The 15109-nt window shown below is 35.4% G+C and overlaps 1 protein-coding gene across 4 annotated transcripts in view; it reads right to left on the bottom strand.

Annotated features, from left to right (window-relative positions):
* The window catches only part of GSK3B (glycogen synthase kinase 3 beta), a 202529-nt gene that overhangs the window by 87981 nt on the left and 99439 nt on the right, over positions 1–15109 (bottom strand). For all 4 annotated transcript variants that reach the window (XM_054572302.1, XM_054572303.1, XM_054572304.1 and 1 more), the window contains one exon: positions 1791–1901. In XM_054572302.1, coding sequence (XP_054428277.1) covers positions 1791–1901 — 111 coding nt within the window. The remainder of the gene's footprint in view (positions 1–1790; positions 1902–15109) is intronic.

Below are 15109 nucleotides of genomic sequence, written 5' to 3'. Positions count from 1 at the left end.
AAACCCTTCCAATATTTAATTAGAAATATCAATATGAACTCACAGTGTGTTCATCTTCAAGATGAATAAAAGACGCACTTTATCTCTGAAAAAGTTATCCACATATTTCCTAGCTCTGCCTACTAAAAAGACCTAAAAACAGTAGGTCTTGCAACCCTGTGGCAAGTAGCTCCCTAAAAAATCCAGACTGTGGTGTCTAAATACCATTTCACACTAAGAATAAGTTCCCCTTGAACGAAAAGGCTCATTCCAAGTCTGGGAAAGAAATGTGTAAGATGAACCTAGAGCACTGTCATGCTAGAAAGAAAGGAAGCTATCAAAGATAATAAGACCTGTTTAAGAAGCTTTAAAACAAACTCAACAACAGCAAAAAAATACCTCATTGGTCACCTTTGGAGGATGCTATGGAACCAATAAATTACTATAAATTTTGTTAAGTAAAAGGGAAATAAATATATATCCTGTCTTATATAAACTGTTCCTTGGGTTAATGAAATAGTTGACATAGGCAAGAGTCCATTTATGGACCCATTATACTAGCTTATAAATTAAAAAAGAATAATAACATTAAAATATCATTTTATAACTGTTAAATGAATTAATATGTTTAGGCAACTGTCATAAATGACGACAAGCATCACAAAAAGAAAGACATCATGTTCTTCCTTACGAAAGCACTCAACACTACATATGAAGTAGCCTTGATTCCTATCACCAATTTTTGGGAAATACAGAGGAGAGTAATACACTATATTATACTACACTGATCTAAGCAGTAAAATCCAGACCAAGAAACTGTAGGTCAAATTACCCAGTTTCTTTACTAACAAAGTTGAGAGAGAGAGAGAGAGAGAGAGAGAGGGAGAGAAATTAGAGATTATAAGAAACATTAAGAAGCACATCTGGCAACTATAATATATGGACATTACTTGGATTCCAATTCTAACAAAGGGATTTTTAAAATATATATGAAATATTAGAAATATAAATAGCAATCGGATATTTAATTAGAATTGTACTGGATAAATTCTTAGTCATTCTGTCATGAGTTCTATCAAATAAACAAGATGACATTGGTATTAGGTAACAAAAATTAACACCTTGATAAGAGTCTATGTATATTTAAAATTATCAGAAGTTTAAACTTCAGCTATAGATACAATGTATCTATAAATGGCAATAAAACATGAATTTGGTCATACTAATAACTACATTGCCCTGGCTGGTGTGGATCAGTGGACTGAGTGCTAGCCTGTGAACCAAAAGGTTGCCAGTTCAATTCCCAGTCATGGTACATGCCTGGGTTGCGGACCAGGTCCCCTACTGGAGATGGGCGAGAGGCAATCATACAATTATGTTTCTCTCCCTCTCTTTCTCACTTCCTTACCCTCTTTAAAAAAATAAATAAAATAAAATCTTAAAAAAAACCCCCACTATATTTTATAATTTTATATGATATGCTTGCTCTAATTTCAGTCTGTGGCACAACACATACATCAGAATCTTTTTTTTTAAAAAGGTGCTACGCCCAGCAAAATTAAAGTCCACAACTGTCTGTGAAAAAGTCACTTGTAAGAAAAATGACAAGTATCTTTAATACCCGAGTTATGAAGGCAAAGGTTTCACACTTTAAAACTGTACAAGAATTTAACGAAGTTCTAGCAATACCTACTTTGAAGCATTTCCCTCTTGGGATTAGATACAATAATATAGTTAAAACACACCTAGCCCTCTCCCTGAGTCATGATAATTAACTTTGTAAAATGGGAAATTGCTCCATTTTTACATACCTTGACATAGATCACAGGAAGCGTCTGTTTGGCTCGACTATAGTGTCTGGCAACTCTGTATACTGTTTCCGGAACATAGTCCAGCACCAGATTAAGATAGACCTCATCTTTCTGAAAAAGTTTATTAAAAACAAAAAAAGAAGATTAGAAACTAGTCCTTAAATTCAAATTAAGAGTAAATGCTGTTTACATTCACTCATTCAGATTAAAAAGAACACTTTCATGTGTTCAATTTGAATTACACAAAATTAAATCAGAATATAACCACCATAATGACAATCTACCACATCTTTTCAGCACTGTTAAGATTCCTAATCATATTTAAACTATTATTTAGGTTATATGATTTTAAAGGATATTACCTATCACAAAATATCATATTTTCTAGGAAAGGTGTCAGAGTAGTAAAGTGAGTACTGAATTGGGAGCTAAAATAGTGCATTACTAGCCCTAGCTTGGCTACTAATTGATATGCACAAGTCACTTATACCTCTCTTGGTTTCAGTTTCTTCAACTGTAATAAGAAAAGTTGAAGTAGATGTTCTTCAAAATTTCTCTAACATCTACAAAAAAGGTTCTGTGGTTATCTGATAGTCTATACTTAGTAGAACAACCACTTAGTAGAACAGTTAATTGTCTTCTACAATTATTGAAAGAAAAAGAACTTATAAGGCAGCAAATTACCATACTCACAGGTATTACTACAGGTCACATGTTTAAACATCCATTCTCAGCAGCATAAAGAAACCAATCCAAGATAATGGAGAGAAAGAAGGGAATTCCAACTAAGTACCAAGTAGGAAAGAGGAGCAGAGCACTACCCTTACCCTGAAGAACATGTGAACAATATCAGAGAAGTAAACTAAAGCAGAAAACAAAGTTGAGAATCACTGTGTTCAACTCTAGAATTGGCTGCTACTGAGTGGGAAAATCTGCAGGTAAACAAACTTTCACAATCTTACCAATTAGAAATCATCTTATCTACCACACTGAAGTGAAGAATTTCAATCTTCAGTGTTTACTGAAAGTTCAGCGAGTATTTTCTATATGTCAGTAACCACTGCAAAGGAAGTAAGGGTACAGGTAAAAAAAAAAAAAAAGATGACACCTAAACTGAGTATGAAAGGAGCGTTTCAGGCAGAAAGAAAATCATGTGTGGTCAAAGAGCACAGGAGAGCTCAGAAAACAGTTTAGTGAGACAGCACACCATTGACCTTACTACCTTTTCACTATCCTTCACTCTCTCATGTTCTTCTCTCTTCCCTTTCATATCCAGCTTAAAGTTCATGGTCTGTCATTACCCTCATTCTCTAACACAGGGATCTGTAAACAACAGTAAAGGCATGCTGCCTGGTTTGATAAGGTTTTATGGGAATGCACTGATGCTCATTCACTTAAGTACTGTCTATAGCTACTTTTGAGCTACTACAATGACAGGCTTGAGTAGTTGAGACAGAGACCATATAGCCTGCAGTATCAAGAATATTTACTATATGGCCCTGTATGAAAAAGTTTGCCCAGTCTGCCCTACTTGTTTGATAAACCTCAACCCTGGTTAAGTCAAGCTTTCCACATATTCCCTACCTGTACCAAAGAGATGAGCATGGCTGAAAACCTAAAATTGTGCTGACTGACCTCACATTAAATTCATCTTCACGAAATTCAATCAGCCCATCAGTAATACATTTGCCTAGTCTATTCACTTTTCCAAACTACCTGATTTCTTCTCTTCAATTTCCAAAACCTTTCTTCCTATTCTCATCTTCAGCTGATGACCTTGCTTGTAACCACTGCATATGCCCAACTTCAGCATCTATCTCCATATAGTCTTCCTTCCCTTCTCTGGAGATAAGCTGACCAAGCCCCTTTCTAATGCAAACCCTGCCAACTTATATAAAAATAAAAAAGATACTGCTCTGTTTTTCCTATTCATTCACTCTTGTCATTTTCCTGTCTTTCTCCATCAGTATTCTTTCTCTGTGAGAGCATTACAGTAAGTACACAAAATTGGTTTTCCTTCCCATCGTTTAAAAAAACAAACAACTCTAACTGCACTAATTACTACCATACTATCAGGCCCCCTGTAAGAGCAAAATGCCTCAAAATAGGTGTCTACACTTTCTTCAATACCTGTTTCATCTCATTCTCTCTAAAACTTACTGAATTTCACCACCACTACTCCACCATAATTCATCAATATCAATAATCTTGTTGCTAAATCCCATGTCAATTTTTAATCATCATCTAACCCCTCTGCCTTCTACTTGGCTTAGCACTACCATTTCACATAGTTTATCATCATGTTCTTTTCTTTGAAACACCTGCTTCATTTAGGTTCTAGAACCCTGTATTTTTCTGATTTTCATCTTACCTTAGAGACAACTCTTCTTGCTCTCCATTTCTGGTTCCTTCTGTTCTCTTTTATTCTCTAAGGAATGGAGGATCCCAGGACTCCGTCATCTCGTTTTTTTTTTTAGGTAAGCTCACTCCCTTGAGGATCTCATTCAATCTAATGGCTCAATACTATAATACACTTGTGATTCTGAAATTCATATATATCCTGGATCTCCGCCTTTAGCTCCAGACTAGTATATCCAACTGTCTATTTGATATTGCCTAAGCTAAGAACCTCAGAATCATCATCAATTCCTCACTCCCCCCTCTCACATACATACACACATTCCCCACATCCACATATATGTCTATATACTAATGGTTCCACTTTTAAAATTTATTCAGGACCTAACCACTTCTTGCAATCTTCAATGCTCAACCCTGTATTGGTTACTATAACCTAAATTATTGTAATATACTCCTAGTTTTCCTACTTCCACCTTTACCTTTACCTCTCTATGGTCTAATAACAATAAGCTGTAAGTTATATTGTATCTCTTCTACTCTTTGTCATTAAGATTTATTCTTATAAATGGTCTACAAGGTTGTACACATGCACTTCCTTATTTCCCTGTCTACTACTTTACTACACTGATCTCCCCATTGCTCACACATCTCTAGCAAAAGTAGCTTCCTGATGTTTTTGAACACATCTGGCAGGTGTTCACATTCAGAGCCCCTGTACTAATTATGATTAGTGCTTCAGACTAGAATGCTATATCCTCAGATACATACACAGCTCACCTGCCTCAACTTCAAATCTCTGCTCAGGGGTTACTTTCCTTAATCACATCATTTAAAATTGCAACCCATTCCTCCACCCCACACTCCCATCTGTCTTCTCCACTTACTTCTTTCCCACGATACTTAACCCTTTCTAACCACATAGTTTACTTTTTATTGTTTGATTCCCCTCACTAGACTAAGCTCCACAGGGAAAAGGTTTTTGTCTGTTTGCTGCTCTATCCTCACCCAGAATAATGCCTACCATATAAAAGATACTCAGTAAATATTTGCTGAATAAATTTTAGTTCAGAGGCAATGGATATTATTCTAAAATTACAATAATAGTCTGACAGGTCTGTTTTAAACTCAAACAGCACTGTGAAAAATGGGTACAGAGAGAGTGGAAGCTGGGAAGATGAGAATGAAAACTGAACATCTAGAAACCTATTGGAATCCAAGGCCTAGATCAGGGCATAAGGCAAAAAGGACTTGTAAAATAAGGGAGGTGGATGAAGACAGGTATATTGGCTAGTTAAACATGTGAGTAATAGAGAAACTGAGAAACAGAGAAATTAGGATTAAATAATTTAACAGTCTTTGAACTTGGGCAACTAGGCTGGTAATGTAATGATACTGAATGAATCTCAGAACATTTTAGGCTACTATGTTCCATAGGTGGTTGGAAACACGGGTTAAGTCAAAACTCAGAAAACAAGAATTGAGTATAGCCAGAGATTTAGGCAATAGCCAGAACCACAAGAATAGACTCAATCACCCAAAAAGAGTGTGTACTGTAAGAGACTGGAGGAAGAACTGAGTATAGAATCCTGAAAACCACAATAAACTTGAGCAGAGAAGATGGCTTTAGGGGATAACTTAGCAAAGACTAAGAAGAGAGCAAAGAGGCATCAAAAGAGTGAGGAAAAATTAACATTAATAGACCCAAAGCTGAAATTTCAATGTAGGGGGGGAGGGGGCGGGTAAGCAATGAAAAGATTGTTGAATCTGTTATTTCACGGTTCATCAGGTGGCAGGTGAGAAACAGGAGGCAGTTAATTTAGTTTGTTCTTACAAAATCCCTTGTAGTGAAAGTACAGAGAGAGCTGAGAGCTGGTATCTAGAGAGGAAAACAAAGTCAAGGAAAAATTGTTAATGTGCTTTTTGTTTGTATTTATTGATAGCTAAAAGAGATCTGGATTTACTGGTAGGCTGAATAGATAAGGACAGAATAAAGTTATAAAAAAGGGATAATTGAGAAAACAAGATTCTAAAATATCACAGGAAGAAGACTGAAACACAGAGAAGCTATACAGTGGCTATACAAGAGGCAAGGTTAGCATGAGTCACCAAACTGCAGACACCTCAACTCTGCTACTACAAGTTACGTAACCACAAGCAAGTTACTTAACCTCTCTAAGCCTCAGTTCCCTATACAATAATGCTAATGATGGTATCTAGTTTTAAAGACTACCTGAAGATTCTAAGAAATAATCTATACATAAAGTTCTTTTAAAAAAAAAATTAGGTACTTTTCTTTTAAAATATTTTATTTATTTATTTTTAGAGCAGAAGGGAGGGAGAGAGGGAGAAGCATCAATGTGTGGTTGCCTTTTGAGTGCCCCCTACTGGGGACCTGGCCTGCAACCCAGGCATGTGCCTTGACTGGGAATAGAACCAGCCACCCTTTGGTTCTGGTTCACAGTCTGGTGCATGCAATCCACTGAGCCACACCAGCCAGGGTCAGATATAAAGTTCTTTAAGAACATTACCTGGCACATAAAAAAAGACTCAAATTTTAACTCTTAAATCATCTTTAGAAAGGAACAATACCACTTTTTTTTTTCCTTCCTGTACATCTAAAATACTAGTTAAATGATTAGGTGCTAGGGAGATTATAAGTAAAATGAATGAATGTCTGATGACCCTATTTTTTTAATAAAGAGATGAGGTCATATATAAAACTGAGGGTAGCAAGAGTAATGCTAAAGGTTTCTCTTAAAATTTCAGAGATCAATATTTAGACAAGGATCGGTTCCAACTGAAAGTAAGGTCCAATAAAGAAAATAAATAAATAGAATACTAAACTGGTGTCAAAGGGATTGCCATTTTAAGTAGCAATCCCAAGACTTAAGGAATGGTGAGTCTTGGGTTTTGGAAAGGTCACTAACACAGCTGTCGAAGCTATCCTTTTTTAACCATTACGTGATTACAAGGTTTCTTGATTTTAACAAATCATTTGACAAATTTAATCATGATATATATATTAATTACCAGGAGATGTGTGACTATTGTATTACAATTTAATTTATTTGCTGAACAGTCATAACACAAGTGAAAAATTAAATAAATGCCAAGGTCAAGGAAGGATTCTAGTTGTAGGGCTATAAGTTCTGTCCTTCACTTGTCCAATCAATGTTTTCTTAAATAATTTCATTTACTGGGGGTTGCAAAAGTAAATGCCTTCATTGGTTAAGCAATAAATGTAAATATGTGAAACCAAAATGTGTAATGCAGAAAGGGGCAGTAGTTGGTAAATCAGATAATACAAAACTTAACTAAAAGCATTCTAATTTAAAAAAGTTAACAGAATATGCTAGCAACATAAAACACATCAGAGGGAATTTGGCAGTCAGTTTACAATTTCTGAGTTCAACACAATTACCTAAGATTGATACAAACCTAGGAAAAATGGCTTAAAATGTAAGACCAAATGAGAAATTAAAAAACCTCTAATTATCTGGAATGGTAAGCGAAACCCACAATACAAAATTTAACAAAGATAAATATAAAGCCCTATGATTAAAATCAAAGTATAAATTTATTATGTAGAATGACAGTTAAAACTTGACAACAATTTGTTTAGAAAATAAATGACAGGTATAACCGAACAGGACTCAAAAAGAATCAACACTGAGGTGCAGTTAATGAAAAACAATGCAATATTAGGTTACAGTAGAAGTATTGTATTTATATCAATACAGATAATTCTACTCTGTACAGTTCAGGCTTCATTTGACATACAGATGATATTCATTTTTAGGCAGTATATTTTATTCATAATATTAACAAGGCAGAACACATCAAAGAAAGGTTAATAAAATCATGTCAGCTGTCAGTTCAATGTTCTAATTTACTACACTATGAGAAACAGGGCGGTTCAAATTATATTTGGACTAGTATTTTGCACATTAACATGAGCCTATCTTTTTGCTCAAATAGATTTTGGTTATTCATACCATTACTTATTAAAAACTTGCAATTAAAAAAAAAATCACAGAAGAGGCCTGTCCAATTTCTAGGTATGGTATAAATATCCCTTTCACATTTAAAACCTGTCATTTTGACTGTCTTCATGTTCTGAGACACTGGAGATGTGTCAATTTACGTAAAAGCACTGTGAACTACCTTCCCTTCACGCCTCTGTGCCTGTAATCAAATCAAATCCAGTTTTTAAACATTTAATCTAATTGAGTCCTAAGACTGGAAATCAAAACAAACCAATAATACTAACACCAATCCTGATTTGAAATGAATGGGCTCAAAAACATCATGCTCTTTATGCTCCTGTTAGACTTACAGATGTTCTACTATATATTAAATAGCCACAGGAATAATCTTGAGTGGAGAGTGCATATCCCTAGAAAACATCACCACAGTAGAGGAAATACTAACATTTTCACTTTCCTGAAATAGTTTTGTTTGGAAATTTGTGCAAAAGATAATTCATGAGGCTGGGAATGCTACTATTTTGAGATGAAAAAAGGACCAGCATTTCTATCACTTCTAAATGTCTGAAATGTCTCAGGTCTGCTGTTTTCTTAATGTAATCTCTCTTTGGGGCTTTAAAAGCCAAATGCAAAAATACAACATATAAAATACAATTTAAATAGACATGCTGACAATAGCCTACTAACATAATGAGAAAGTACTAATTTCCAAGAACAGTTGTTAGGCTTTCAGAACATTTGCTAAGGAGTCACTGCTACAAGTCCTTTAAAAGAAATCTGTAGTATACAAAGTGTATGTTTTACAGAAATCTTCAAAAAATTACATGATGTACAATTTAGGGAGGATTTCTCTCCACGGTTCAATTTTCCTACTTATCACTTTTATTAATAAACCCACTCTCTAACTGCTGATAACCACTCCTCTATGAACTCTATTCTAAAACCATTCACCAAGAAAGAAATTTAAATAACAAAATTCTAATCACACCTAACAACAACTCAATGGGTAATTCCATCCTACACTTGAGAAACAGATACTATTATTACGCTCTTATCCCCAGGTGATTTTTGAGATCAAGGAAACAAAATCATTTGAGACTGCAGTTTTAAATAGAATCATTCAATAATTCTAAAAATTTGATGGGATGAAAGGCAGCATATCAGAGAACCCAGTAATAAGACACTCAACAAAGTATCATGGTAGCCCAGGATACCTAACTTGGTTAGGGAACTTGGACAGGGGCGGGGTGGGGGGCGGTGGGGGGTGGGGAACCCCTTCAAAATAAGTGACTTTTCTCTGATGGGTGTGCCAGGCTGGCTAGGACTAGGAATAATACTAACAGTAAAGTGGGTGTGAATTAGGAAAAAAAGAAACATTTTTTTCTTGGGAGAATGGAGGGAAAAAGATGAGCACCTAGTATACAACAATGATTCTAGCAAGCTTCATCCTTACCTCACACCTTCAAACAAAATATTAAAATTATTATGTTTTAAAGTATAAATATAGTAGAAAAAAAAACATGACTGTGTTTACAAATCCTGGAGGACAAAATATATGTAAGCTATTAAGGAAAATAATGCTATTTGAGAAAATGTAAAACTTTTACACTACTTAAAAAAAAAAAAGGAACCAAATTTAAAAAAACAGAACAAAAAAATGACAGTTTGGGCAGAAAGGTTTTTTTGGCTTACCTGACAAAGCACTAGTTTGTTTTTGTTTGAAACACAAATAGTTCTTAAAAGTCAGTAAGAAAAGATTAACATACCAATTGAAAAAAAAATGGAAGAATGTACAGATAGTCATATAAATGGCCAACAAAAATGTAAAAAGATGCTCAACCTCATTCATAATTTAAAAAGTATAAAAATATAACTATGAGCTACAAGTTTTCACCTATCAAATTGGAAAAGAAAATTCAATCTGAGAAAACCAAGTATTGGAACAGGGTCATGGTCCAATATGTACCATAACATACTTCTGGTGAAAGCCCATGTCCTGCAATCTTTTGCGAAGTCAATGGGCTAATATATTCATCCCGAAGTGAAGAGATAGAGATACCCAATTCAACTCAACAATGCCATTTCTAGGAATTAAGTCTATGAAAACAATGATCTGTATGTGTATGTATGCATGTATGTTCAAGTTCACACAAAAAGATGGTTGAAGATTTATGAAGAACAAGACATTAAAAATAATCTACATGCCAGAAAGTAAATACATGCTTAAAAACAAAACAAAAGCCCACATTAATGGGGGTATGTCAAAGGGGCACATAAGGTAACTAAAAAGAGCCTCCAATGGCCAAAGCTGTGACAATATAATCAATAAAATAAAAGTTTAATATTAGAGTATAACCCAAAGTATAAAATAAACACACACAAGTCCACAATGATATAAATGAATATAAATGAGGGGAAAGAAACAATCTCTCATGCAAAAGAAAAACAAATAATTTATGTAGCCACTCTGCCCTTAAGAAGGAGCATAACTCCCTCTTTCTCAGGCATAGACTGTGTATAGTGACTGTCTTCTAAAGCATAGAGCATGGAAAGGAAGTTAAAAAGAAAAAAGAGGAACTTTACAGTGGAGGAAATTTAAGAATACTAGGTCATCCAGGTGATTAAGATTAACGCAGCAGTCACAAATCGTATTGACAGACTGTACCTTGATAATGCTGTGATGAAAATGGCACTCTGTGGTCTTTTTCCAAATAAACTAGAGCTCCAGTTTATTATGAGATAAACATCAGACACATTCCCGTAAGGAATTTTCTCGGTGATAAAACTTACAAAATAATACTATTATCTACCTTGTAGCACTAATGATTAAATGCATAAAATACACAGAAAGAGCATTTTATAAATCACAAAATTTTAAAAAATAAGTATTTTTATTCATGATTGAAGACTTTACATAATAATCTCTACAGTTAATCAAGAGCATCTCTAAGAACTTGAATCTGATAAAAATTATATAGAGCATATCATAATTATATTTTTAAATTATTTATTTTGTTTTAAAATGTATTAGTTCAATGGTACTAATTTATTGTACTTACTTCAAATCTTTTACTGACTGATAAGGTATACAATCAAAAGACAGAAGACAATCAGCGTATGCTCAATTGTTACTATTTATTCTTTTACACCTCAGTATGCCCCCACTATAGTTGGAAGCCTCTATTTTATTCATCTTTTCTACCTAGCATAACAATTCCAATAAACAGTCCATGGACAAAGTACAGAAAATAGTAATGGGGAACAAGACTGGAATTGCAGAGTAAGGAACTCAGGAGATATCCCAGCAAAGCAAAAATTTAACTGGTGAATGATTTAACTGTTAAAAAGTAACAAAATTGTTCTCAGGGCATACAGCAAATGGAGAAGCAAATGTCAGTAAGAAGAGCAACAGTCCCGCATTTTAGCCAAGACCCACTCCCTTACCCTACCATCCTACCTCCATGTTTGGGAATTTCTACCCAGTACGCACCTCCAGACAGATGTGGCCAAGAAAAGGAGTAGAGCTCCCTTTCCCATCAGCTCCCAGTCGGGGCTGACATCACCCCAAAAGAGACAGGCTGTGTCCCATGTTGTGGCAGATATATTCTGGTTGAGCACAGCCAAGAAGACTGTCTTCCTATCCCTACCCAGTTCCCACAATTAAGTCAGAGCAGCTCCACTCCAGATATAGCAGACTGGGGCCTTGTGAGCCTCATCCTCAGCTTGCTCATAGGGCAGAGCTCCCATGATGGCACGAGACAGGAAGACCAGGGGCTGCCAACTGCCTTTCCTCCAGCACCCACTCTTAAAGTGGGGGTGTTACTCTTGGAAAAGTCAGTCCTCATTCTCAGTTCCAGTACAGAAACAGGGATACTGTCCAAAGGGAAAGACAGGCTATGGGCTCTGCCAAAAGAGACTGATCCTCAGTAGGGAGAACTGCATGCCTTTGGACATTGTTTAAAACCAATGGAGAACTTTGTGGAAAACAATTAAGAGAAGCCACGTAGGTCCATGACACAAACAAAAAGGCAAGGAACCAGAAGTATAATACAGAGAACCAAGGAAAGAGACAGCCAAAAAGAGCCTACTTGGAATCAAGGTCCACTCTGGAGGTAAGGACATGCACAGGTGCTGGTTAGGCTGAACAAAATGTGGCACAAAAATCATTCCCAGGGCCTAAATTGATACATCAACACAGCAGAAGCATCCCTGGCACAAAAGGGATGTGCAACCTCTAACCAAACAGAGACTGAACAATAAGCTACTCTGACCCATGTGTAGTTCCCAGGAAGTGAAATCACCTTCATCCCTGACAGTCAGAAAGACTGTGAATGCCCAAAGCTGTACCCTCTCAAGAGCAATGAATTCCAAGATACTAGAGTCCCTGGTTCAACATGCGGCAAATAAATATGACTTCCCTGAACTATAATATAGCAGTTAAGCCAGTCACACACATCCACTGGTATAGAATAAAAATATAACTAGCTAAGGGGACTTTAAGCACAACCTTTGACCAGTAATTGGTATTACAAATATCTCAAATTAATAACCTTAAGTTCTTTGTACATTAATAAATTAGAGGGGATAAAAGAGCAAAGTAAACCCACTGCAAGTTGCAAGAAGGAAGTAATAAAGACTAGAACAGAAACAAAGAATAGAAAAGCAATGGGGGCAAGTGAGGGGGAAGTCAATAAAACCAAAAGTTAGTTCATTGATCTTAAAAGAGTAAAAAAATTTCAAGGGAAAAAGTATAAATAACTTTATGCTAATAAAATAATTTAGATGAAATGAACAAATTACCAAAATGGACAAGAGAAGAAATAGAACAACCTAAACGCACTATTATAAGTAAAGAACCTGAATTAGTAATTTAAAGACCTCCCACAAAAAGTGCCGAGGTGTAAGTGGCTTCACTGGAGAAATCTACCAAACTTTAAAACAAGTATTAATACCAATTCTTCAGAAACCTTAAAAACACAGAAGAGGAAAACACTTACCCACTCATTCTATGAGGTCTGTATTAAAATCAGATAAAGTCATTGAGGGGTGAGGTTGGGGGGTGGGTAACAGTATAAATCAATATCCCTTATGAATACAGAGGCAAAAATCTTGTAAAAAAAAAAAAATACAGTCCAGCAACATATAGAAATTATTAAACACCAAAAGGGATTAATTCCAGAAATGCAAGGTAGGTTTAACAATATGGAGTTGCCTCAAAAAATTAAAAATGGAGCAGCTTTACGACCTAGTGATTCCAGTATGGGAATTTATCCAGAGAAACCTGAAACACTACTTCAAAAGAATATATGCACCCCTATGTTCACTGCAGCGTTATTTATAATAGCCAAGATTTGGAATTAGTTCATGTCCATCAATAAATGAGTGGGTAAAAAGGCTGTGGTATATTTATACAATGGAATACTCCTTGGCCATACAAAGGAAAGAAATCTTACCCTTTGTCAGCATGGATGGACCTGGAGAGAGCATCACACTAAGTGAAATAAGCTAGTCAGATGAAGATAAGTACCATATGATTTCATTCATATGTGGAATCTAAGGAACAAAAGGTACTAACAAGCAAAATAGTGACAGACTCATAAACAGAGAACAGGCTGGCAGCTGCAGGGAGCTGTGTTGTGGGAGGTGGGGCAGGGGGGAACGGGGGGGGGGGGGGGTAGTGGCTACGTAGGGGGCTGGGTGGAGGAATTGAACAAAAAAAAAGAAAGGAAAAACTCATGGACACAACAGTGTGGTGATTTTGGGGAGAGGTTATAGAGGAAGGTGGAGGAAGGTATAGGGGGATAAATGGTGATGGGCGGAGACTTGACATGGGGTAGTGAACACACAATACTGTGTACGGATGATGTGTTGTAGAACTGTGCACCCAAAACCTGTATAATTTTTTTTAGTGTCATCCCAAAAAGGGGCAAAACTAATGTAAAGTGCCTTATTAACATAATAAAGGACAAAAACCATATGATCGTTTCAATAGATGGAAAGAAAAGCATTTGACAAAAATCAACAACCTTTTAAGATAAAAATGTTCAACAAACCAGAAATACAAGGGAACTTTCCTTCAACTGGTAGATGCCTGATAATAGATGATATCCACAGCTAACATAATACTTAAAAATAAAAAAACTGAATACTTTTCTTCCCCTAAAGTAAGAACAAGACAAAGATGTCAGCTTTATCTCTTCTCAACACTGCACTGAAGGTTCTAGCCAGGGCAATGGCAAGAAAAAAAATGAAAGGTATCCAAGATGTTCTGTTTTGATAAAAGGGTAAATTCATTGAGAAGATATAACTACTATGTACATATACACATCAAACAACAGAGTCCCAAATACATGGAGAAAATGATGGGACTGAAGGAAGAAACAGACAATAAAATAATAATAGTTGGAGACTCTAAGACACCACTTTCAATAATGAACAGAATGTACAGATAGAAGAGTAATAAAGAAACAGAGGGCTTGAACAACATTATAAACCAGTTAGATCTAATAGAAAAATATACATTCTTCTCAAGTGTACATGGGATATTATTCAGGATAGTCCATATTTAGTTCACAAAACAAATTTCAATAAATTTTAAAAGACATATCATTATGAAGTATCTTCTCCAACCACAACAGAATGAAACTAGAAATCAGTAACAAAAAGAAAACCAAAAAATAATAATAAATGTTTGGATATTAAACACACTCTAAATAACCAACAGGTCAAAGAGGAAATTAGACAACACACTCTTAAACTAACAAAATACTAGAAAGTACTTAAGAGATAAATGAAAACAAACATACAACACACCAAAACTTACGGGAGGCAATGGAGGGAGCTCTGAGAGGGAAATCCACTGCTGTAAATGCCTACAGTAAGAAAGATCTCAAATCAACATCCTAACTTTACACCCTGAAAAACTAGAAAAAGAGGAAACTAAACCTAAAGTTAATAGAGGAAGGAAATAAT

The sequence above is a fragment of the Pteronotus mesoamericanus genome, unplaced genomic scaffold (assembly GCF_021234165.1).
Source record: "Pteronotus mesoamericanus isolate MK-2021 breed Mesoamerican mustached bat unplaced genomic scaffold, CSHL_Meso_final contig_228, whole genome shotgun sequence".
NCBI lineage: Eukaryota > Metazoa > Chordata > Mammalia > Chiroptera > Mormoopidae > Pteronotus > Pteronotus mesoamericanus.
Note: the sequence above shows the minus strand (reverse complement) of the source record. Positions and strands in the feature narration are given on the sequence as shown.